General features: G+C 35.2%; 1 protein-coding gene across 7 annotated transcripts in view; it reads left to right on the top strand.

Moving 5' to 3' along the window:
• Window positions 1–23,765, top strand: part of COP1 (COP1 E3 ubiquitin ligase) — a 229,676-nt gene that overhangs the window by 148,691 nt on the left and 57,220 nt on the right. For all 7 annotated transcript variants that reach the window (XM_002760336.5, XM_008984964.4, XM_008984965.4 and 4 more), the window contains one exon: window positions 8,928–9,044. In XM_002760336.5, the coding sequence (XP_002760382.3) occupies window positions 8,928–9,044 (117 nt within the window). The remainder of the gene's footprint in view (window positions 1–8,927; window positions 9,045–23,765) is intronic.

Genomic DNA, 23,765 nt, shown 5'->3' on the forward strand with positions numbered 1-23,765 from the left:
ATATACACATATCTCTAGGATTTGTAGCCATGCTTTTTTTTTTTTCATTACCTCTGAGAAGCTGTGATACAGTCAGGTTCTGGTTTTTTTTCCTGATAATTGGTATTTGTTGTCCTCTTGTTTATTTACTGTTTATTAATTTAGATCAGCTTGGCATTAGGTTCTTAATGTCTTTTCAAATGCTCAGCTTTTGGTTTTGTTGTTCTGTATTTTTATATTTTTGATTTAAATGATTTTTGCCTTTTACTCGTTTCTTTTTCTTGCTTTGGGTTTAATTTCTTCCCCTTTCTAGTTTTTTGAAGATTGAAGTTTATGTTATTGAATTGATACTTCCGTCTTTTTTAATCTAACATTTTTTATTATACATTTCCCGTTAAGCACTGCTTTAGCAAATTTTGAAACAAATTTGAAAACAAATTTTCATTACAATTTGCCATTATATTTGCTATTATAGTATTTTTATGATTATTATATTTGCTTTTCCATTCAGTTTAAAATTCTATTTGATTTCTGTTGTTATTCTTTTGTCCATCTATGGATTATTTAAAATATTTTAAAATTTTCTTAAAAGCTTCAGAAAGCATTCTGTTGCTGATTTATAACTTAATCCTTTTATAACTAAAGGACATATTTTACATGGTTTTAATTTTTTTTAATTTGTTATTTGTTTTATGGTCCAGAATATGAACTACCTTGATAAATGTTTCAAATGCATTGAAAAGAAACCGTACTATAAATGTTGTTTGGTGAGTTCTTTAAGTGTCAGATCAAAGTTGTTGCTAGTATATTTCTGATTTTCTTTATCCTTCGCTAGTTTTTTTTTTTTTTTTTTTTTGGTCTCCTTGTTTTATTATGAGACAGAAATGTTACAGTCTGATTTTCCTTCTCTGTTTAGTTACCTGTCTCTGTGTGTGTGTGTGTGTACCTGATATATTTGTTAACAGCATGAATATATTTGGGATTGTTATGTCTTCTTGGTAGAATGAATCATTTGTTAATACATAATATCACTATCCCTGTCAGTATTCCTCTGAAAACTACTTTGTCACATACTCATCAAATGATTAATAGTAATCTCTTTTTCCTCTCCTTTGGGATTTTAATTACATTAATGTGTTAGACCTTTTCGTTTTGTCTCACAGGCCTCCAACTCTTTTTCTTGTAAATATTATTTTTCTCTTCAGATTGGGTAATTTCTATGTTTCTGTCTTCTAGCTCATGATTCCTTTATCTGTCATCTCCATTTTCCAAAAATTTTTATTTGATTTTTCAAAAAAAGTTGCTATATATTTCGAGTAATTCTATATTTTCATTAATTTTAAGTGTGTCATTATTACCCCATCAGGTATAATTAGAATAGTTGCTTTAAAATCTGTTTTGTTTAAACCTTCGGACTGACCTTTGTTAATTGTATTTTCCTTTGAAAATTCTTCACATTTTTCTGGGTTTTTGTATGTTGAATAATTTTGGGGTTGGCTCTTAGCCATTTTGAATATTGTAAGATGTTGGGTCCTGTTTAAATTGTGTGGAAAATGTTGGGTTTTTTGTTTGTTTCTTTCTTTTAGGTGATCAGTTGACTTAGATTTAGACTGTAAGTTCTGTCTTGCTTCCCTGGGTGATTGTTGCCTTGTCAAAAAAATCAGTTCAGTTCTCAGAGTCTTTTGCTGTGGTACTTTGAGTCTGCTTAAGCACATGCCAGTTAGAGCTTAGTTTAGTACTTGAGTGGTCTTTTCAACTATAGTTCAATGCACAAAACATTTGCTACTCTGCTTCATGCCCATCTTGCACATACACAGCTCAGAAGTGACTATGCCAGGAAATGCATAGAATTGTAGAATCTCCTTCAATAAAGTTGAGTTGTTTTATTTTAGGAGACTCTGGTGCCCAGTCTACTACTGAATTCTGTGAGTGGGACCTGCAACAAGGGCAAAGAAGCAAGAGAATAGATAAGAAAGATATAATGGAGATTCTCCTTTTTTATATTCTATATCACAGATGCTCCTTTTTATATACACATGGTTTTACTTTGAGTATTAGCTTCTCATACTGCTGTAGCTCTGTTATTGAAGCCCACCCATGGGGAAAAGTTGGAGGAGAAAAAGGATAAGTCAGAAATAAAAAATTTACTCCCAATCCCCTGGTTTGCAGAAGCCATTTAAATATAGGGATTTTCCTTAGTGTTTGCTGCTTGAGGTACTGACTTTAGCTTGCCAAGGGAGATGAGAGAGGGGGAAAAATGGTACTCTTCATCCCCTGAATTTCATATAAGTTTAGAATGCTCTCCTGGAAATGACTATTTTGCTTACTTTTTCAGTTTCTTTGGATAGTTGCTTTTGTTTTTTGGATATTGTCCAGAGTAAACTCACAGTGAGAGAGATTAGTACTCTCTTAGCTTGGCATAAAAGTCTCAAATGCTTTTAAGCCCATATCAAGAGTATTATTTAAATGTATTTATTATTCTTGTCTGTTTGGTGATCTTATAAAATATTGTCAGTGTGATAACTTTAGAGTTAGAGAATATTTTAAATCACTTTTATACACATATTTTGCTTATATATTTTGTATTTAGTAAATTTTGAACTGAGCAGTTTTTTAAACAGCTATTTTTTCATTGCTTACATGAAAAACTGAGTTCATATAAATGATATTTTTCCTACATGTGTGGTGTATTTTAAAAATAATTTAGTTCCAAGTATATATGCACATAATTACATGTTAAAGAACCATCAGTATGTAGTAGCTAATCAGAAGGAATTTTATGAGTCATTTTAAAGGTTCTTCTGTAGAAATATATTTCCCTTTTAAAATATGTAACCTGAGAATTATTTGCAATAAATAATCTTACTTTTGAATTAAAGACATTCTTTAAAGGTATTTTTCTTCAAATGTGAGTTTGAAGAATTTAGACTGAATGATAGCAGAAGTTACGGGTTTTTCTTCATCCCAAATTTTCTTTTTTAATTTTATTTATTTATTTGGAGACAGAGTTTTGCTCTTATTGCCTAGATTGGAGTGCAATTGTACGATCTTGGCTCACTGCAGCCTCCACCACCTGGGTTCCAGGAATTCTCCTGCCTCAGCCTCCCACGTAGCTGGGGTTACAGGCATGCCCCACCACAGCCAGCTAATTTTGTATTTTTTTTTTAATAGAGATGGCGTTTCACCATGTTGGTCAGGCTAGTCTCAAACTCCTGACCTCAAGTGATCCACCCACCTTGGCCTCCCAAAGTGCTGGGATTATAGGCATGAGCCATTGCACCTGGCCCTGCATTCCAAATTCTCATAGTTGTATAAGTTAATGCGCAAGTGACAACTTTGAAGTCTTGATAGATTTTAGAAATCAATTTTAGTGAAACTCATACTGATTGTAATGCTTCCACTTTTTCATCAGCAGATTGACTGTAAGTTAATAAATAGCATTATGATAGCAGTTATTCTTATAATTTGTAAATTGAGAGGTAGTTACCTTCCTATAAGTTAAAACTTTACTTAAATATATTATCTCCTGAATTTAAATGAAATGTTCAAGACTTACGTTGATCAGCATCCATGATGGCCTCCAGGGATCTCTGTCTCCTGATATGATTGTGTAGTTCCCTTTCACCTGCCTTATTCCAGGCTTCATCTGTGTGACCAGTGGATGTCTCTTCTAAAATTAGGTTATAAAAGACACTGTAGCCTCTATCTTCATCATTTTCTCTCTTTGCAGTCACTTAGTTTGGGAGAAACCATCTGCATTGTCACAAGCCTACATGGTGGGGAACTGAAGTCTTATGCCAAAAGTTATGTTGAGTGAGCTTGGAAATGGTAATTTAATAGTTTAGAGTCCTAGCAGACAGCTCAACTGCAGACTGTTGAGAATGAGCCAGAACTACCCAGCTTACCTGCTCTGAGATTCTTGGCCTCCAAAACTGTATGAGATAGTAAGTTTTGCTGTTTTAAATAGCTAAGTTTAAGGGCAGTTTGCTCTATGATAATGTCTAGCTATTAATATAAGTCCTGTTGTTTCCCTTTGACAAAGTTTAAGAGTCAAGCTTATTTATGTTTGGTAAACAGTATTAAAGTGATATCTTTGTATTTAATCTTTCATACTTTTTACAGAGGTATAAAACAATACACATTGCCCTCAGTTTTATGGTAGTGTTGTTGAAATAGCACTCTCCCTTTTTACTCATATGGATGACTTTCTGTTTTCCATAGGACCTAGACTGTAGTTTAGAAGTGGGTCTAGAAGAATTACATATGAAACTTACTCATATTTGCACATCCTCATTAAAGCTTTGGGCTGTTTTACTGTGTCATTCTTCTGTCCCTGTTTTCTTTTTCTCTGGTAAAGAATTCTTTCTTAGGATACTTTGGTGCAAAAAAAACACACAAAGAAAAATTCAGAAACATAAATATTGTACACTGGAACTGATCCTGATGTTATTGTAGATAAGCAATGTGTTCTCTATTTTTGGAAACAATTTTAGCAAAATACTTTGGGGAATGATTCACTCAAAATTTACAGATTATTAGATGATAAACTTTATTCTGTAGTGTAGTTGAATTTTTTAAGATTCGCTACTTCAAAATTGAACTGAAAAATTAGGTGATACTTAAAAGACAAGACACTTTTCTTTACCCATTAACATTAAAGAAATAAAACTTGTATAAAACACTTAGTGTTATGTAACAAATTTTTGGCTGACTAGATAGAGTATGTTTCTTTTTTTTTGTTTGTTTTTTGGTGGTTTTTTTTTTTTTGAGACAGAGTTTCGCTCTTGTTACCCAGGCTGGAGTGCAATGGCGTGATCTCGGCTCACCGCAACCTCCGCCTCCTGGGTTCAGGCAATTCTCCTCCCTCAGCCTCCTGAGTAGCTGGGACTACAGGCACGCGCCACCATGCTCGGCTAATTTTTTATATTTTTAGTAGAGATGGGGTTTCACCATGTTGACCGGGATGGTCTCGATCTCTTGACCTTTGTGATCCACCCACCTCGGCCTCCCAAAGTGCTGGGATTACAGGCGTGTGTGAGCCACTGCACCTGGCCTGTTTCTTTGTTTTAACCTCCTAGTTAGGATATGCTTTTCCTAATGGTCACTCTTTTAATTATTTACTGAGAGCCAAAGGAGGTTATATGTAAATAAATACAGTGTGTTTTATTTGATTTAATTGTCTTAGCCCTTCACCTAGAGGATGATATTTTCTTTTAAATTTACTTTATCTTTCAAAGGGAATTTTCATCAATAAATTCTGGTATTTAAATTTTTGAATTTAAATGAAATTCTTATTACCATCCTTGTAAGGAAAAAGTAACAACAAAGGTGTTTATATTAATTTATATACTGTCTCCTTATTTTGAGGTCACCTCATTTATATTTGGCTTAGATAGTTTCTTGTCACACTTGTTGATTTCTTCTTCTAAAATATTATACTATTTTATCTTTTGATCTGTGATGCCATCTTAGGATATTAGATAGATTTTAATTGATTTTAATATTATTTCCCCATATTTGTTGTATTAGTTTTCTAGGGTATTATAAGAAAGCATACCACCGGCAGGCTGCCTTAAGATAAAATTTGTTTTCTTATAGTACTAGAGACCAGAAGCCCAAAATCAGATTGTTGGCAGGGCCACACTCTCTGTGAAGGCTCTGGAGAAGAATTGTTTCTTGTCTCCTTCCTAATTTCTAGTCATTGACAGTCATTCTTATCATTTTTTGGCTTGTAGCTATATCATTCCAGTCTTGGCTCTCTCCACACCTGGCCTTCTTCTCACTGTGTCTTTGTGTCTAAATCTTCACTCTTCTTATAAAGACAGCAGTCATCAGATATAAGACCCATGCTAATCCAGTCTGACCTAATTTTAATTTGATTACATCTGCACCCTATTTCCAAATAAAGTGATATTTACAAGTACCTGGAGTTAGGACTTAAACATGTCTTTTTGAGGAACATCTTTAACACCTCTTTTGTTTAATAACCACTCTGAAATTATTGTAATCTCTACACAACTTTTCTATGCCGCATCAGTTCAGTGTAGATATCTTTACAGTATTTTTTAATCTTATGTACCCTTGTAGCTCAGTTATATTGAATTCTAATCTTATATTGAAAATTATAATCATCGTAGTTGATGTTATGACTTATTTAAATAATGATTACTGCATTGAGAAAACTACCATAAAATTAGAACAGACCTGCCACACTTCTAACTTATCATTCTGTCAGTACTGGTTCTTTTTGTTGTTGTTGTTTTTACTCACTTATATTTAACTAATGTAAAACACTGCTGATACACAATGCTTGTTTGTAAAGGTTTTTAGTGATTATAAGTGGGATTATAGGCACAGTGAGTGCTTCATACTTATACCTTTGGGCCTGGGCTGTTAGAGTATAATTCAGTCAAAGTCCACTTAATAATCTAATCTCTAAGTATTGTGTTTAGAATGTTGACTTTCAATTTCAGGTAGCCATCTCATCTTAGAATTGTATGTCGTGATTGACCAAATGATTGTATTTTGGTCGAAATAGTACATCATTCTTATTGGAAAATAATACGGAACAAATCAAATAATGCTATTTAAAAATTTTACTCCATCTCTACATTAAAAAAAATAATAATAAATTAGCCAGGCACAGTGGTGTGCACCTGTAGTCCCAGTTATTCAAGAGGCTAAAGTGGGAGGATCACTTGAATTCAGGAGTCCAAGGCTGCAGTGAGCTATGATCATGCCAGTGCTCTTCAGGCTGGGTAGCAAAGTGAGACCTTGTCTCAAAAAAAAAAAAACAAACTACTACTACTAATAAAAATGATTCTTATTTTAATAATGAGCATCTTAGTTTACTGTGGGAAGACTAATTTATCAGATTGTAAAGTAGCAACATTTTATGATAAATTTCTGCTTGGAGATTTCACATATTGAAATAAATTCTTGTGAAATCCCATTTTATAGAAGTGGTATTTGTTGGAACCAGTTTTACTTACTTTATTCACTTCTGCATACAAGTTACTATATCAATATTTCTAAAAAGATTATAAGATTTTTACTATGCTACTATTCCCAGTACTGGTTTTCAACCCCAAATGCACATTAAAAGCACGGAAAGCTTCTTGAAAATCATGGGTACCTGGACTCTATTTGGGTATTGTCCTGGATGGGACATTGGGACAGATAGAAAGACGGATAGGAAGTTGTTGTTAATGTTCATTAATTTATTATAAGGTGCATCTAGGATGGCAACTTATATACTGAAAATCTATTTTATGGGTGTATTCTGTTGTCTGATAAGACCTTTTTATTGATTAAAATGATATGATAGTTGCTCTGATACCTTTGTAAAATGGCAACTCATTTTCTATTTCTGCTTTCAAATCAGACCTATTTTGCTTAGTCAGCTTTGCTCTCCCTAATCATTACAAATTTTAATATATATCGCTGGATTAGACTACCTATGAAATACAAAACCAAAATTTTGAAATTTAGCTAAGTAATTCTAGAATATATTTCTTTAGACATATTTAAGTTGTATAATTGAATTACTACATAAAAATTTTAAATTACAAAATTCTTAATTGAAAGATAAGAACATCTTCCGAGTGCTTTAAAGATATACGATGCATATCAGTAAACACTCATACAGACACTGTTTAAGGAATAATTGGCTGGGCCCAGTGGCACACATGTGTAATCCCAACATTTTGGGACTCTGAGGTGGGTAGATTGCTTAAGCCTAGGAGTTTGAGACTAATCTCGGCAATGCAACAAGACCCTATATTTATAAAAAAAATAGCCAGGTATGGTGGCACACACATAGCTACCCAGGAGGCTGAGTGGGGAGAGTCACCTGAGCCTGGGAGGTAGAGGCTGCCTGAAGTGAGCCATGATTGTGCCACTGCACTCCAGCCTGGGTGACAGAGTGAGACCCTGTCTCAAAAAAAAAAAAAAAGTACAAACACACACACACACACACACATATACACACGTGTGCACGTCACCTACCTCCAGATTACTTTTTTTGTTCCTGTCTTTTATGTCTTAGTTGTGGGTCTGTGTTACCTCTCAGTATAACTTTATTGTTAGGGATTTTTCTTTTTCTTTCTTTCCTTTTTTTTCTTTTTTGGTGGCATGATCTCAGCTCACCACAGCCTCTGCCTCCTGGGCTCAAGTGATTATTCCACCTCAGCCTCCTGGGTAGCTGGCATTACAGTCCTGGGCCACCATGCCCAGATAACTTTTGTATTTTTAGTGGAGACAGGGTTTCACCATGTTGCCCAGGCTGGTCTCCTAACTCCTGAGCTAAAGTGATTACTGCCTCAGCCTCCCAAAGTGATTAAAGGCATGAGCCAACATGTCCAACCTTTTTATCTATATTCATTTTTGACATTGCAACTAAGCTCTCTTGGTTTTAATGTTATTCTGTTACTCAGTCATTCGGTGATATGGTTTGGCTGTGTCCCCACCCAGATCTCACCTTAAATTGTAATAATCCCCATATGTCAAGGACAGGGCCAGGTGGAGATGATTGAATCAATGGTGGGACAGTTTCCCCCATACTTTTTTTGTGGTAGTGAATAAGTCTTGTGAGATCTGATGGTTTTATAAGTGGGAGTTCCCCTGCACAAGTTCTCTTGCCTGCCGCCATGTAAGAGGTGACTTTGCTCCTCATTTGCTGTCTGCCATTGTTGAGTCCTCCCCAGCCATGTGGAACTGTAAGTCAGTTAAACCTGTTTTCTTTATAAATTACTTAGTTTCAGGCATGTTTTTATTAGCAGTGTGAGAACTGACAAATACATACAGCTTTAACATTTTTAGTCCTAGTAAACCAAAATGTTTTGGCACACAAAGATTTCTGGAGCAATAAGCAAACTTTCCAAGTTACAGAGGCATTTACTAATGTATTACTTGTTTCTCCTTTTGTTTTTATTGTCCTTTGTCCTTAGTGAAGCTGTGGTCCACCAATCTAGACAACTCAGTGGCAAGCATTGAGGCGAAGGCTAATGTGTGCTGTGTTAAATTCAGCCCCTCTTCCAGATACCATTTGGCTTTCGGCTGTGCAGGTAAGAAATGAAAGCAGATTTGTCTTCCTTTGATATTGGTTGAATATCATGGCAAGGATAGAAGAGCATTTTAAAACAACTCTTTTGTAGATTTAAATATTGTTTTTTTATTAGGCTCTAAATTTATTATTCATTTAGTGCTATACTTCAAATTCTGACACCTATCTTTAATACATAGATGAAGAAACATGACAAAAATTAACAAATTCATATATATGTATTGAAGATAGTATTGATGTGTATGAATTAATGCTTACTACTTATTCACAAACTTAAGGTCATAATAACAAGCTATTATTAAGCTATATTGTATAGACACAGGAACACTTTTTTTAAGGCAAGCTATTCTTTCAACAATTGTTTATTGATTGCCTACTATGCACAAAGCACTTATCTGGGGACAGTGAATAAGACAAAGTCTTGTATCATGGAGTTCATGCTAACGTAGTAAGTATTCAAAGAAATGTTTTCTATTATTATCATGCCACATAATCATTTGGTAAATTCTTTTTCTTGACTAGGGTGACCATATGTCTGTATTTGTCTGGGACATTTTTAGTTTACACCACTTGTACCATTGTAATTACTATTAGTGCCCTCTTTCATTCACAAAAGTGCCATGAGCTGGAATATAAATCATATGGTCACCCTACCTTAATTTTTTAATCTTCTATATTTTTCCTCCTTGAATATTTACTAAAATAGTAAATACTTGTAATTTGGCTTCTGAATGGTGACATCTTATTTTTTATTAATAATATTAGGTTTTTACAAAAAAAGTACAAGCTAGCACCATATGATGGGGACAATAGCAACTTTTAAAAAGGAAATGAGGCCAGGTGCAGCTCACGCCTGTAATTACAACACTTTGAGGGACCAAGGCAGGCGGATCATGAGGTCAGGAGTTTGAGGACCAGCCTGACCAATGTGGTAAAACCCTGTCTCTACTAAAAATACAGAAATTAGCTGGGCGTGGTTGTGCATGCCTGTAATCCCCGCTACTCAGGAGTCTGAGACAGCAGAATCGCTCAAACCAGGGAGGCCAAGATCGCACCACTGCACTCCAGCCTGGGAGACATAGCAAGATTCCCTCAGGAAAAAAAAACAAGAAAGGCATAATTTTTATTTTTTTGAGACAGAGCCTTACTGTCGCCCAGGCTGGAGTGTGCAGTGGCACGATCTTGGCTCACTGCAACCTCTACCTCTCAGGTTCAAGTGATTCTTCTGTCTCAGCCTCCTGAGTAGCTAGGACTACAGGCGTGCACCTCCACACATGGCTAATTTTTATATTTTTTTGGTAGAAACAGGGTTTCACCGTATTGGACAGGCTGGTCTCAAACTACTGACCTCATAATCTACCTGCCTTGGCTTTCCAAAATACTGGGATTACAAGTGTGAGCCACTGCATCTGGCCAGGAAATGCATTATTTAAACCTTGTCACTATACTTTTTCCTTTTATTCAACTCACTATGTTACTGGGCTACTGACATAATTTCATACTTCAATTTAAGGAGGACATGGACTAACATATACATGTGGGTAAAAATTCTCTTTATTAGCATATAGAATTCATTTTTAACTATTTGCATGCTGTTTTCATTTGAACTTACTTCTGTCTTATTTAAATACTTACTACTATGTCACCAGTTAGAAATGTGACCTTGAGCAAGTGCTTTAACTCTCTCCCAAGTTCTTTAACTTTAAAGGTTGAGTTTTTTGGGGCTGTTGAGGATTATGGAAAAAAAGATTCTTTGTGTAAAGTTTTTATAATGGCTATTTTTATTAATATTTTATCATATACTCAATTAAAATATATACCCTTAGTTTATTGAGTTTATGTTCTGTTTTATAAACACTGGCCCTCATTTTCATATATAACATTTTATCAATATTTAATTAATTTGTACCAATGTCAGATATGAATATTATCAAATTTTCTCCTTCCTGGGAAATGAGAACCTACTTTAAAAATGATTCCATAGTCTGCTAGGCAGTTTTCCCCATTATTATACATTTTCATACATTTCTCATTTAATTTTCCATGTAAGCTTTAAGATTTACATATTTCCAATCCTAGAAAAATTCTTTTGGTATTTTTATCAGACTTATTTGTATTTATTTGCTGCTTTTAGAAGCATTGGCATTATTGTGATCATATGTTTGTCTACAGTTACATGGGGTGTTTTTTTATTCGTTTGGGTTTTCTTCCTTTTTTTGTGACAGGGTCACCCAGGTTGAGTATAGTGGAATGAACACAGCTTACTGCAGCCTGGACCTCCCTGGCTCAAGTGATCTGCCAACCTCAACTTCCTGAGTAGGTGGGACACAGGCGCACATCACCACACCTGGCTAATTTTTGTATTTTTTATAGAGGTGGAGTTTTGCCATGTTGCCCAGGCTGGTCTCAAACTCCTGGGCTCAAGCAATCTGCCTACTTCAGCTTCCCAAATTTCTGGGATTATAAGTGTGAGCCACTGCACCCTTGCTGTTGTTTGGGTTGTTTTCTGTCCTTCAGTGAGATTTTATAATTTACTTACTTTAGGTTCTGGACTTTTCTGGTCAGTTTTTTCCTATGTATGTTACCATTTTTGTTTTTTGTTTTTTAAATAAAATTTTACTTTCCATTCCCTTTTCGCAGGTATTTTTTGCTAAAACTTGTTCATATTTGAATATTTGTCTTATATCTAGGTACTTTACAAATTTTTCTCATTAAGTTTAGTACCTTTTTAGTAGTGTTTGGGTTATCTATTTATACTTGATATCTGCCTAAAATGATAGTTGCATTTCTTCTTTTCCAATGATTTATGTCACATTCTCTACCTCTAAGGCAGAGTTTACTAGTATAATGTCCTCCCCCATCTATTTTCATTGAGTTGAATGAGCTCTAGTGTTTTGCTGTTTAGAATATTGGCTTTTGAAAAATATTTTATTATATTCAAATTGTTTTACTTTACTGTTTTTTAATTAGAAGCAAAAGGTATTTTATCAAGTGCCTTTTAGCACTTGATGCTTATGCCTTTTCTGACACCGAATTGTGTTTTTCTTGAATTAACCTTGCTTTGGCATAATGTAGAATGACTTTGATAAACTACTATATTTAATTGGTAATTTTAAATCCATATATTGTTAGCCTATTACTCATTTTATCTTCTTTTAACTATCTTTGCCGTTTTTAACATCGATAGTTTTGTAATTTTCAGTGTACAAGTCTTGAACTTCTTTTGTTAAATTTGTCCTTATTTTGTTACTTTTACTAAAATATATTGTAAATGGAATTGCTTTTAAATTTTATTTTTTTTAATAACAGTGTACAGAAATACAATTGATTTTTATATTGATCTTATATCTCTGATACTGCTTCTCTTTATTTCTTGTTTATTGTGGATTTCTTGGAGTTTTATGCATGTAGAATCATCTGCAGTTGAACAATTTATGAATGCGCTATATTGTATTAGCTAGAAGATCTAGTACAATGTTAAATCATGGTAAAAGCAACTTCTTATCATAGGTGAAGTACATTTATTCTTTCATAATAAAGTATGGTGTTGGCTGTGAGGTGTTTTGTAGCTACCTTTTATCAGTTTGAGTAATTTTTTATCTGTTTCTAGTTTGCTAGAATACCTTTTTCTGCCTCTGTTGAGGTTTATGTTTTATACTCTAGTAATGTGGGATAGTAATATTATAATAATATTAAACCAGCCTTTGTTCATAGGAAAAATCCATTTTGGCCTTCATATAAACCCTTTTTTATGTGTTACTGGATTCAGTTTGCTAAAATATTAAGTACTTTTGTGTCTGTGTTAGTGATGGATCGTTATCTGTAGTTTTGTGTATTTATTTAGAGACAGAGTCTCACTCTTTCGCCTAAGCTGGAGAGCAGTGGCACGATCTTGGCTCACTGCAACCTCTGCCTCACAGACTCAAGTGATTCCTGTGCCTCAGCCTCCTGAGAAGCTGTGACTACAGGCACCAGCCACCACATCTGGGTAATTTTTTATATTTTTAGTAGAGACAGGGTTTCACTGTGTTGGCCAGGCTGGTCTTGAACTCCTGACCTCAAGTGATCTGCCTGCTTCAGCCTCCCAAAGTGCTTGGATTACAGGCATGAGCCACCATGCCTGGCCTGTAGTTTGCTTATGATGATATTTTCTGTCTTCAACAGGGAAGAGCTACTGGGTTTATAGAATGAATTGGGAAATGTTCCTTCTGTTGCGTTCTGAATGAGTTTGTGAAGAATTGACATAATTTTCAAATATTTGATAGGATTCATCAGAGAAACTATCTGGGCTTGGGTCATTCTTTTTGGTTTGTTAACTTTTTCTTTCTGGGGGGTCGGTGGGGAGGCAGGGGAGGAGTTTTACTCTTGTTGCCCTGGTTAGAATGCAATGGCACAATCTCAGCTCACTGCAACCTCCACCTCCTGGGTTCAAACAATTCTCCTGCCTCACTCAGCCTCCCAAGTAGCTAGGATTATAGGCATGCACCACCACACTCAGCTAATTTTGTATTTTTAATAGAGACAGGGTTTCACCATGGTGGTCAGGCTGGCCTTGAACTCCTGACCTCAGGTGATCAACCTACCTCAGCCTCCCAAAGTGCTGGGATTACAGGCGTGAGCCACCGCACCCAGCCTATTTATTTTTTCTAGATGAATTCAGATTTCCTGAGTTTTCTAATGTATTGGCATAAAGTTATTTATAACATTCCTTTATAATTCTTATATTGTCAATAGTAATGTGCTTAGTTTCTTTCCGCTATAATTATTTTCTTTTTGGTAGGTGTAGCTAAACATTTGTCAGTTTCTTCACAGTGTATTAATGTATGTGAAAAGGCTGTTGGTTTTGTTATTGTTGGAAGCTTTGGGGGATGATCCTGTAGGATTGTCTTCCTGTAATGACTCTTAGCTCATCACTGAATAAATAGGCCAAGGGAACTATTATTTATTTCTTAGCTAGTGGCACTATTGAAATCAAGAACATGATGCTATTACTGTAATCATGGAATCAGGAGTCTTCATTAAAACTCCCACAAAACTAACAACTGGACACTGGAACACGACAACAGAAAACCCCTACATCTCTGCAATAGTGCTTATAACAGACACATCTAAAGCAGGAGAATGACCATAAAATGTTCACCTTTCAAATCTTAAATAAGTGCATCTGAGTGATAGAATCTAATTCATATGTAGAAGCGTAACTGCAAGGGCATCTGAGCAACATAGTGTTAACTTTTTATCTTACATAGGCTGTAAACACTTTAAGATGGTAGAAATGGATGCTGAGGGCACATTGAGTTAGGTATGAACTAGTTTTCCTCAGTCTGAAGCAGGAGGTAGTATCTGAGCAAGGCATGGAGGCCGACAGTGCTTAATTCATTGCCTTTCATTGTACCTTTCACTGACTGAAACATTCCTTTAATACAGGAAAACCGTTACTTCTAGAAAACTGACCGAAGTTCTGTCATCTTCATTTAGAATTAAAGCATTTTTTAGAATGTAGCCTGTCATCTAAATGTTTGTCTGTAAACTATAAAATAACACTATTTCTTTAGCTATACTGTTTATTTCACCACTGAGAGCAATACAGAATCATACTCATGAAGTTGCTTATTTATTAAATATCATTTGTGATGATGAATTTGACATTAGGAATGAGCTGTGCTTTCCTTAAATGTTGCTTTTGGAGTTGCAAGAAGTAGAAGATTAGTATATGAGCTTCCCTCAATTCCAATTTGACTTCCTGTTGCAAGGGCACTGTGGGTCCTACCAGGGAAGCGATGCATCATACCAGTTGTAAGCTTCCCAGTCTATCTTGCTTAATCTTTTATTTGTGCTTGTTACAAAGAATTTTTTTCTCTCTGTACTTTTATTTTGTTATTTTGTTCTTTCACCTTTTATCATACATACAGAGACTTTAAAAGTCCCAATATAAAAGCAATAAATTAGAATGAAAACATGTCTTCTGAGCTTTGTGTATGTAATAACATTACCTCAAAATACATTAAATAAAAGTGAAAATGCTAAGAGAATTCAAATTTCAGTATGTTAGGAGATTTTATAGATCTTTCTGTAATAGAAAGGCAAAAATTATAAGGTAATAAAGATGTGAACATGAAAGTTAACAAGTATGTATATAGAAGATGGAATCTGTCAGCCAGAGAAATCCATGTTTTTTTCAATCAGACATAGATTATTTACTGAAAATGATTTTTCTGCTTATCTTTTTCAATAAGTCAAGCATTGATTCCAATCCCAGTATATCAGACTTGGTTCTAAATGATTTTGACTGTTTCCCATAATGAATTTGTCTTTGAGGATAAAGAAAGCAGCACTCGTGGTGTTAAAGGGCCCCTGTTAGGTTTTCTTAGTTCTTTCCTATCATTGTTAATGTAGGCAACCATTTTGCAGACTTTTGAGATAAATCAGTTGATTTATTTACAATACTTACCTGCCTACATGGTTTTAAGTTATTTTAATGTTTTTTTACTGATTAAAAAATTATGCCTCATATTTATTAGTCATTCATTACTTACCATTATTTGTATTTAATTCTTAAAGCAGAAGTGTACAAAAAGAGATTGATGTAAAGCAAATCAGTGAGGATTGAAGCAAATTAATTCTCACAAAATAAATGTGTGGTATGTTTAGGTAATTTTGCAGCTGCTGAGTTTGTATAAATTTAAAAAACTAGGCCATTTAGAGGAAGTAATTCTGTACTACTTTTCAGGTATGCTTTTTAATGCTTTTTCTTCTGGTGTAGGCATGCTGGATTTTATATTTCTAGAAACCAATGAGATTTGGAAGACATTCCTTCTAATTATTACCCAGTAAATAGAAAACACAACTATAAATATGCCTAATAATTAGCACATATTTTATAGAAACCGATTCCTGATTGGGCATGGTGGCTCGCACCTGGTAATCGCAACACTTTGGGAGGGGGATCACTTGAGCCTTTGGGTCCGGGCATTCAAGGTTATAGTGAGCTATGATTATGCCATTGCAGTTCATTCTGGGAAAAAGAGCAAGACCATGTCCATTAAAAAAAGCAACTGATTTCTAAGCAGGCAGAATGTGATATTAGTAATTTTTGCCCACAGTTTATACTTATTTAATATTTTATAACTCATTGTAAGTACTTTAGATTGTGTGATATATGTTTATTCCTTATCTCATTACAGTAATATAGTGATAATGCTGTGTGTTCTGTAATTACTTGTATACGATGCTTATAGATGAATTCAAGTAGTAAGTCACCAAATTTTAAATTATTCTTTATTTGATCCATATTTTCCTACATTTCTCAGTGATAAAGCCCACAATGTCCTTTTTTTTTTTGAGATGGAGTCTTGCTCTGGCGCCCAGGCTGGAGTGCAGTGGCACAATCTTGGCTCACTGCAGCCTTTGCCTCCTAGGGAGAGCGATTCTCCTTCCTCAGCCACCTGAGTAGCTGGCATTACAGGCGTGTGCTACTATGCCTGGCTAATCTTTGTATTTTTGTAGAGATGGGGTTTTACCATGTTGGCTAGGCTAGTCTTGAACTTCTGACCTCAGGTGATCCACCCGCCTCTACCTCCCAAAGTGCTGGGATTTCAGGTGTGAGCCACCCTGCCCAGCTGCACAATGCAATTTTTTTAGCCACTAATATCTTTGTACAGACCATTTACTAGGCCATGTTTATGAGTATGAAGTTTTGGTTTGGTTTGGTTTGGTTTTAAGATGGAGTCTTGCTCTGTTGCCTGGGCGATTCTCCTGCCTCCGTCTCCTGGGTAGCTAAGATTACAGGTGTGTACTACCATGCCCGGCTCATTTTTGTATGTTTAGTGGAGATGGGGTTTCACCATGTTGACCAGGCCAGTCTCAAACTCCTGACCTTATGATCTGCCCGCCTCGGCCTCCTAAAGTGCTGGAATTATAGGCATGAGCCACCATGCCTGGACGAGTTTTAAACAATATCTTTACCTTTGTCAGTCTAGTTTGAAAAACATCACAAAAGAATTAGGGTAACATCAGAGAAAATTAAAATCAACAAATCATGAACATATATAAACAGATGTTATTGGAAATAAATGTTTCCTGTAATGCCATTAGTGATTTTTTTTTTTTTTTTTTTTTTTTTTTTGAGACAGGAGTCTCACTCTGTTCAGGCTGGAGTGCAGTGGTGGGATCTTGACTCACTGCAATCTCTGCCCCTCAGATTCAAGTGATTCTCCCCCTCAGCCTTCTGAGTAGCTGGGACTACAGGAGTGTGCCACAATGCCTGGCTAATATTTATATTATTTTGTAAAGATATATTTTCAGCATGTTGCCCAGGCTGGTTCTGAATTCCCTGGCTCAGGCAATCTGCCTGCCTGTGCCTCCCACAGTGCTGGGATTATAGCTGTGAGCCACTGTGTTGGGCCCCTGTTAGTGATGTGTTGTGTTTTTTGTTTGTTTGTTTGTTTGTTTGTTGTTGTTTTGTAATTTGTGGTGGTAATCATGATTTTTTTTTTTTTTTTTTTTTTTTTGAGACAGAGTCTTGCTCTGTCACCCAGGCTGGAGTGCAGTGGCATCATCTCAGCTCACTGCAACCTCTGCCTCCCAGGTTCAAGCAATTCTTCTGCCTCAGCCTCCTGAGTAGCTGGGACTACAGGCATGTGCGACCATGCCCAGCTAACTTTTGTATTTTTAGTAGAGATGGGGTTTCACTGTATTGGCCAGTCTTGTCATGAGCTCCTGACCTCATGATCTGCCCACCTTGGCCTCCCAAAATGTTGAGATTACAAGAGTGAGCTACTGTGCCCAGCCGTGATTTATTTTTTTTTAAAAATCTATCCTCATTCTGTTGCCCAAGCTGGAATGCAGTGGTACAGTCTCAGCTCACTGCAGCCTCTGCTTCCTCAGTTCAAGCAATTCTCGTGCCTCAGCCTTCCACATAGCTAGGACCATAGGTGTGAACCACCATGGCTGGGTAATTTTTTAATTTGTAGTAGAGACAGGGTTTCACCACATTGGCCAGGCTGGTCTTGCACTCCTGACCTCAAGTGATCTGCCCACCTCGGCCTCCCAAAGTGCCGGGATTACAGGTGCGACCCACCTTGCCCGGCCTGGCATTAGGCATTAAAAATTCATTAGTATACCTTTTTCCTGCAAAAGGAGATAACTAAGTATGGATTAAATAAATGAAATCAGTTTCTTATTGATCAACAGAAACAATTCTTTTCAAATGATGTGTATTTTTCAGGTTTCTCAAGGATTGAGTGTTGGAAAGCAAAGCCCAAGCAGAGGGAAAAAAAAGATGTTAGTAAGGGTTTCAAATAAATCAGGTGAAGGAGGACTGGGTTTTTAAATGTTTCTCCTACTGTTTCTTAACTGAAACTTCTTTTTGATTGTGGGAAAATGTACATAATTTAACTGAGACTCGTTTAAAAATTTATTACGTTTTAAAAAATTGTTTTAATTATTTTAGATTAACTGACAGTTATGGTTCTGTCTGACGTACAGTTAGATAGGTAATTGCTACTTCTTTGACTCTAGAAGAATATCACAATTGCTCATGTATCTATTGTGGATTGGTAAGGATTAGAGAGATTATTCACAAAGTAGAGGGTAAATAATAGTGGCTAACATTAGTGCATTTTTAAGGTTTTATTCAGGCTGGAAACCAGGGCTAACTGTATGTGATAGAAAATAGGAAGTGTTACCTTCTAATTCCTTCTCAAATGATGAACAAAGATCTGACAACTAAATACAGAGCTGGTGTTAAGGGGAAATGCTTCCAAAGTATTCCATATGTGTTTGCATTGTTCCATATGTGTTTGTGTAACAGATACTTGGCTTGCTCTCTCTTTTGTCAAAGAGTAGCTTTCTTTCAGTTCTCGAAAACAGTATATTAAGATACCAGCAAAGGCTTAAAGGAAATAAAAAATGGTTTAAGTATTGTTATTAAAATTAATGATGAGGTTCGATACAGTGGCTCACACCTATAATCCCAGCACTTTGGGAGGCCAAGGTGGGTAGATCACTTGAGGTTAGAAGTTCGAGACCAGCCTGGCCAAAATGGTGAAACTCCATCTCTCCTAAAACTGCAAAAATCAGCTAGACAGTGGTGGCACACACCTGTGGTCCCAGCTACATGGGAGGCTGAGCTATAAGAGTCTCTTGAACCTGGGAAGCAGAGGTTGCAGTGAGCCAAGAGCGCCCCACTGCACTATAGCCTGAACGACAGAGCAAGACTCTGTCTCAAAAAAATAAACATAAAAGTAATAATGATATCTGTATGAGATAAATATTAGTAACCAGTTGGCCTATGTATGCTTAAATGGTCAATATTTATTTCCTGCCTAAGAAAAACCTATTAAGGATCTTCCCAACTTTTCTTTCTATCCCAATCCAAAAGCTAGGGCATTGAAGACTTTTATAAACTCTCAAGCCTCTGAGAAGCCCAAAGATAGAATTCAGGATTTCTGAAATTCAGTTTGATGTCTGATTGGCCATATTACATATGAGTCTTCTTCCTTTATGTCTTATTTTTTCATCATTGTATCCCCCACGATATCCCTTACAACTGCACATAATAGATTTTTAATGTATTTAAAATATTAGCACGAATGGACACTTGTGTTAGTACTAATATTGTTTGTATATACATACACACACATTGTTTTTTGCCAAAGATTTTGGAATACAGAGCCAACATAGAGGTTGGATTTCAGGTTCTAAGCTTCTTAAATTCAGGGAGTAGAGAGTAAGGTTTCATTTAGGCCCCTTAGATTTTAATTTTTTAAAAAACATTTATTTTATTATGAAACTCTTTAGCAGATAGTTTTGTTTTTTAAATGTCCATATGGCCTTAAAAAAATGGTAATTACAGAATGTAACCACCTGTTTTGAGGATAATGACTTCTAACAGATATCAGAATAGTTTTTGAATAAATGAATGATTTTCATTTAATAGAGACAAAGGTAGCAGCTGGGCAGTATAACTTGTGTTGTGGAAATAATATATGATTAAGTAGCTGATTTAGCACCCAGAATCACTTTCTTTGGACTTGCACTGATGAGAGTAGAAGGTGCTTGATACACTGGTTGGGTGGGGTTGGGGAGCAGAAGTCTGTAAAACAGCGCAGCTTCCCACTTGATCTCAGTAGTCAGATGTATTCTCTTACTTTCTTTTCTCTTAGTCTCTATTTTCACCTCAAATCAAACTCTGCTTGCTTTCTGCAAATGAAAGTTCATTCTGTACCCTTCATTCTCCACCGAAAACATGAGAATAAAATATAAATACTTGGTATATTTTGAGGGAATGGAGAAATAGCTTCATATAGTTAGTGTTCCCACCCCAAAATTGAAAGAGCGCTTATGGGAATGAACTCTTAATCAAGGATTATAAAACCTGGCTGAGTAATCTTTCATAACAACTATAAAACCTATATACTTTTGGCAGTGTCTTAACTAAAAAAGCAGCAGGTACTTCCCTAGAATAACCTTCATAGTTTTACATGTGCATGTATTTAAATAAATCTGGAATTTAAATTTTTTCTACAATCACTGCTTTCAAAGTAAAACACTATGTTAATAGTAGTAAGGTTATAAATATACCAGCTATAAAAGATCCTTTTGTATAAATAATATATGGAACATTTTCTCATACTTCAGCTAAAATTCTGTGTCTAATTTTGACTTTTGACATATTATATGGTGAGTCGAAATACATTTGTAGTCTTTGTAAACCATTTCAGCCCAAAGAGAATTATAATAAAATTATTTATTTATGGTAGTTTAATATAACAGAAATGAGAAATTATATAAAAGGAAAACTACAGCAGGAAGGAGAACCAAGTAGGTTTGCTCATTGAATGAAACTTAAATCCTTTATATTCTTTATAATGATTCATTAAGACCAAATAAGATAGCACAAACAGCAAATAGAAAATTTTAAATTACAAGATTATATTCCAGTTATCTCTGTTATTTCAGAACTTATCATCATCTTGTCTTTTTCCCCCTAGCTAAGTATATTTCTGAACTCTCTTTTTTTTTCTTTCTATAATCATATATTTTTGGGGTGAGTTACATACTCAGCCCTCAGTACTCTTGAGCAGCTGCAGGTTCAGCCAACCATGGATCAAAACCATTTGGAAAAGAAATTATCAATATGACAATAAAAAATAATACAAATTTTGGAAATATGTTAAAACAGTTATTTACATACAACATTTATGTTGTATTAGGTGTTATAAGTAATCTAGAGATGATTTAAAGTGTATAGGAGGAGGTGTGGAAGTTATAAGCATATCCTATGTCATTTCGTAAAGAATCATGGACATCCATGGATTTTGGTGTCGGGGGCAGGGGGATTTGAAGCCAGTCCCTCTGAGGATACCTAGGGACTACTGTATAATGCAATCACGTGTTGCTCAAGGATAGGAATGCATTTTGAGAAATGTGTCATCGTTCAAACATCATAGAGAATACTTACACAAACCTACTGTATACCTAGGCTATATAGTATAACCTATTACTCCCAGGCTACAAACCTGTATAGTTTGCTGCTGTACTAAAAGTTGTAGCCAATTATAGCACAGTGGTATTTTTGTGTCTAAATATAGAAAAGCTACAGTAAAAATACAGTATAAGGTAAAAAAAAAAAAACGGTACACCTATATAGAGCTCTTACCATGATGCTTGCAGAACTGGAAATTGTTTGGGATGAGTTAATGAGTGGTGAGTGAATATGAAGGCCTAGGACATTACCGTATATTTAGGCTGAAATTTATTTTTTAATAGTTCTTTGTTTAGTAATAAATTAACCTTAGTTTAATGTAATGTTTTTACTTTATTAACTTTAAAATGTAAGTTTTTTGACTCTTTTGTAATAACACTTAACTTGGCTGGGTGCGTTGGCTTACGGTTGTAATCCCAGCACTTTGGGAGGCCAAGGTGAATGGATCACTTGAGCTCATGAGGTCAAAACCAGCCAAGTCACATGGCAGAACCCCAGCTTCACAAAAACTTAGTGGAGCATGGTGGTACACACCTGTCGTCCCAGCTACCTGGAAGGCTGAGGTGGGAAATTCACCCTAGCCCAGGAAGTTGAGGCTGCAGTGATCCATGATTGTGCCACTATTCTCTAACTTAAGGCCCCGGCTGAAGTACAGTGGCTATTCATAGGCACAGTCTTAACATACTGCAGTCTCAAACTTTTTGGCTCAAGCAGTCCTCCTGCCTCAACTTCCCAAGTTGGCTGGGATACAAGCACACACCACTGTGCCCAGCTTCCTGAGACTGTATTACCATTTTTTAAAAATTAATAAGAGTATACTCTAAAATAATGATTAAAAAGTATAGTAAATACACAAGCCAGTAACAGTTGTTTATTATTGTATATTGTGTACTATACGTAATTGTATTTGGTGTACTTTTATTTTATTGTCGTTGTAGTAGGTTTATGTACACCAGAATCACCAAAAACTTAGGAATAATTTCTACAAAGTTACTATTAGTAGCTACAAAGTCACTGTGTGATAGGAACTTTTCAGCACCATAATATATCATCGTGAAATGTCATTACTAGCACGTGACTGTATATAAATGCCTTAAATATAAATGTCTCTGTGTATTATATTCCCACATTCCCTCTAGCCATAAAACAGTCACTGTTTTGAAGCTCAACATTTTGAATAGTTGGAAAATTTGAATCTCACGTTGTCTAGAAAGATTGATCTGATTGTTAAGATGGTATGACAAACATACTCTTCGCTTTATGGAGTATATTAATGAGAAAAAAGTAAGAAAGAGAGGATTACTCACACAATTAGCGAATGTGAAAATCACCATCTTAAGTATTTAGAGTTTATTCTTCTATTTTGGTTATTCTATTCACTTTAATGGAAATGGAATTTCTACTTACTACACCATAGATATTTGTAATTAGTTATTTTCTATCAAAACTGTCGAATAGAACTGCAGTAATACTTCTAGCTACCTTTGGTTGTTGAGCACTTGAACTGTAGCTGGTGTTACTGAGAAACTTTAGTTTAATTTTAAATAACCACATGTGGCTAGTAACTACTGTACTGGACAACATGATTCTATTTTATAAAGTATAGGTTTTGAATCATGGCCACCATGTTATTTTGTTCTTCACATCAACGAAAACTTTAAGATATCAACTAAAACTGAGATGAATTAAAATCTGTTTTAATTAGAAAGCATGTTTAAGATGAATAGTAAGAGAGATTTAAGTTTTCTTTTTACTATTCCCTATAATTAAAAACCAGCCTTTAAAATGTACTTTAATCTGTCCCCAGGTTTCTATCACCACAGAGGAATGTTGACATTGACAATTTTATTTCTATAAATGGTGATATTATTGACATCACCTTGTCATTTAGCATTGATTTTCTGTGAGGAGTCACATATTAATTAATCTTGTCTTAAAGTATTTGTATGGTTTTGTTAATTGGCTATTTGCTGACATTTGACATTTAGCTGCGTAAAAAATAAAATATATTTGTTTTCTTCTTAATGGCTGTGGAAATAGCATCATTTGGTTTAACAATTAAAATAAAAGAGACAGAAACCCTTTACATTGAAGAGACCAGAAGGTCATCTAAGTAATCAAATTTAGCATCATGAGTGGAACAGACATGTGCCACTTCTTATGATATGGTAAGGAGGACCATCACCTTTATAGTATTTTTGCCAAAACATTTAATTTGAAAATAATAAGAAAACA

The sequence above is a fragment of the Callithrix jacchus genome, chromosome 18, assembly GCF_049354715.1.
Source record: "Callithrix jacchus isolate 240 chromosome 18, calJac240_pri, whole genome shotgun sequence".
Classification (NCBI taxonomy): Eukaryota; Metazoa; Chordata; class Mammalia; order Primates; family Cebidae; genus Callithrix; species Callithrix jacchus.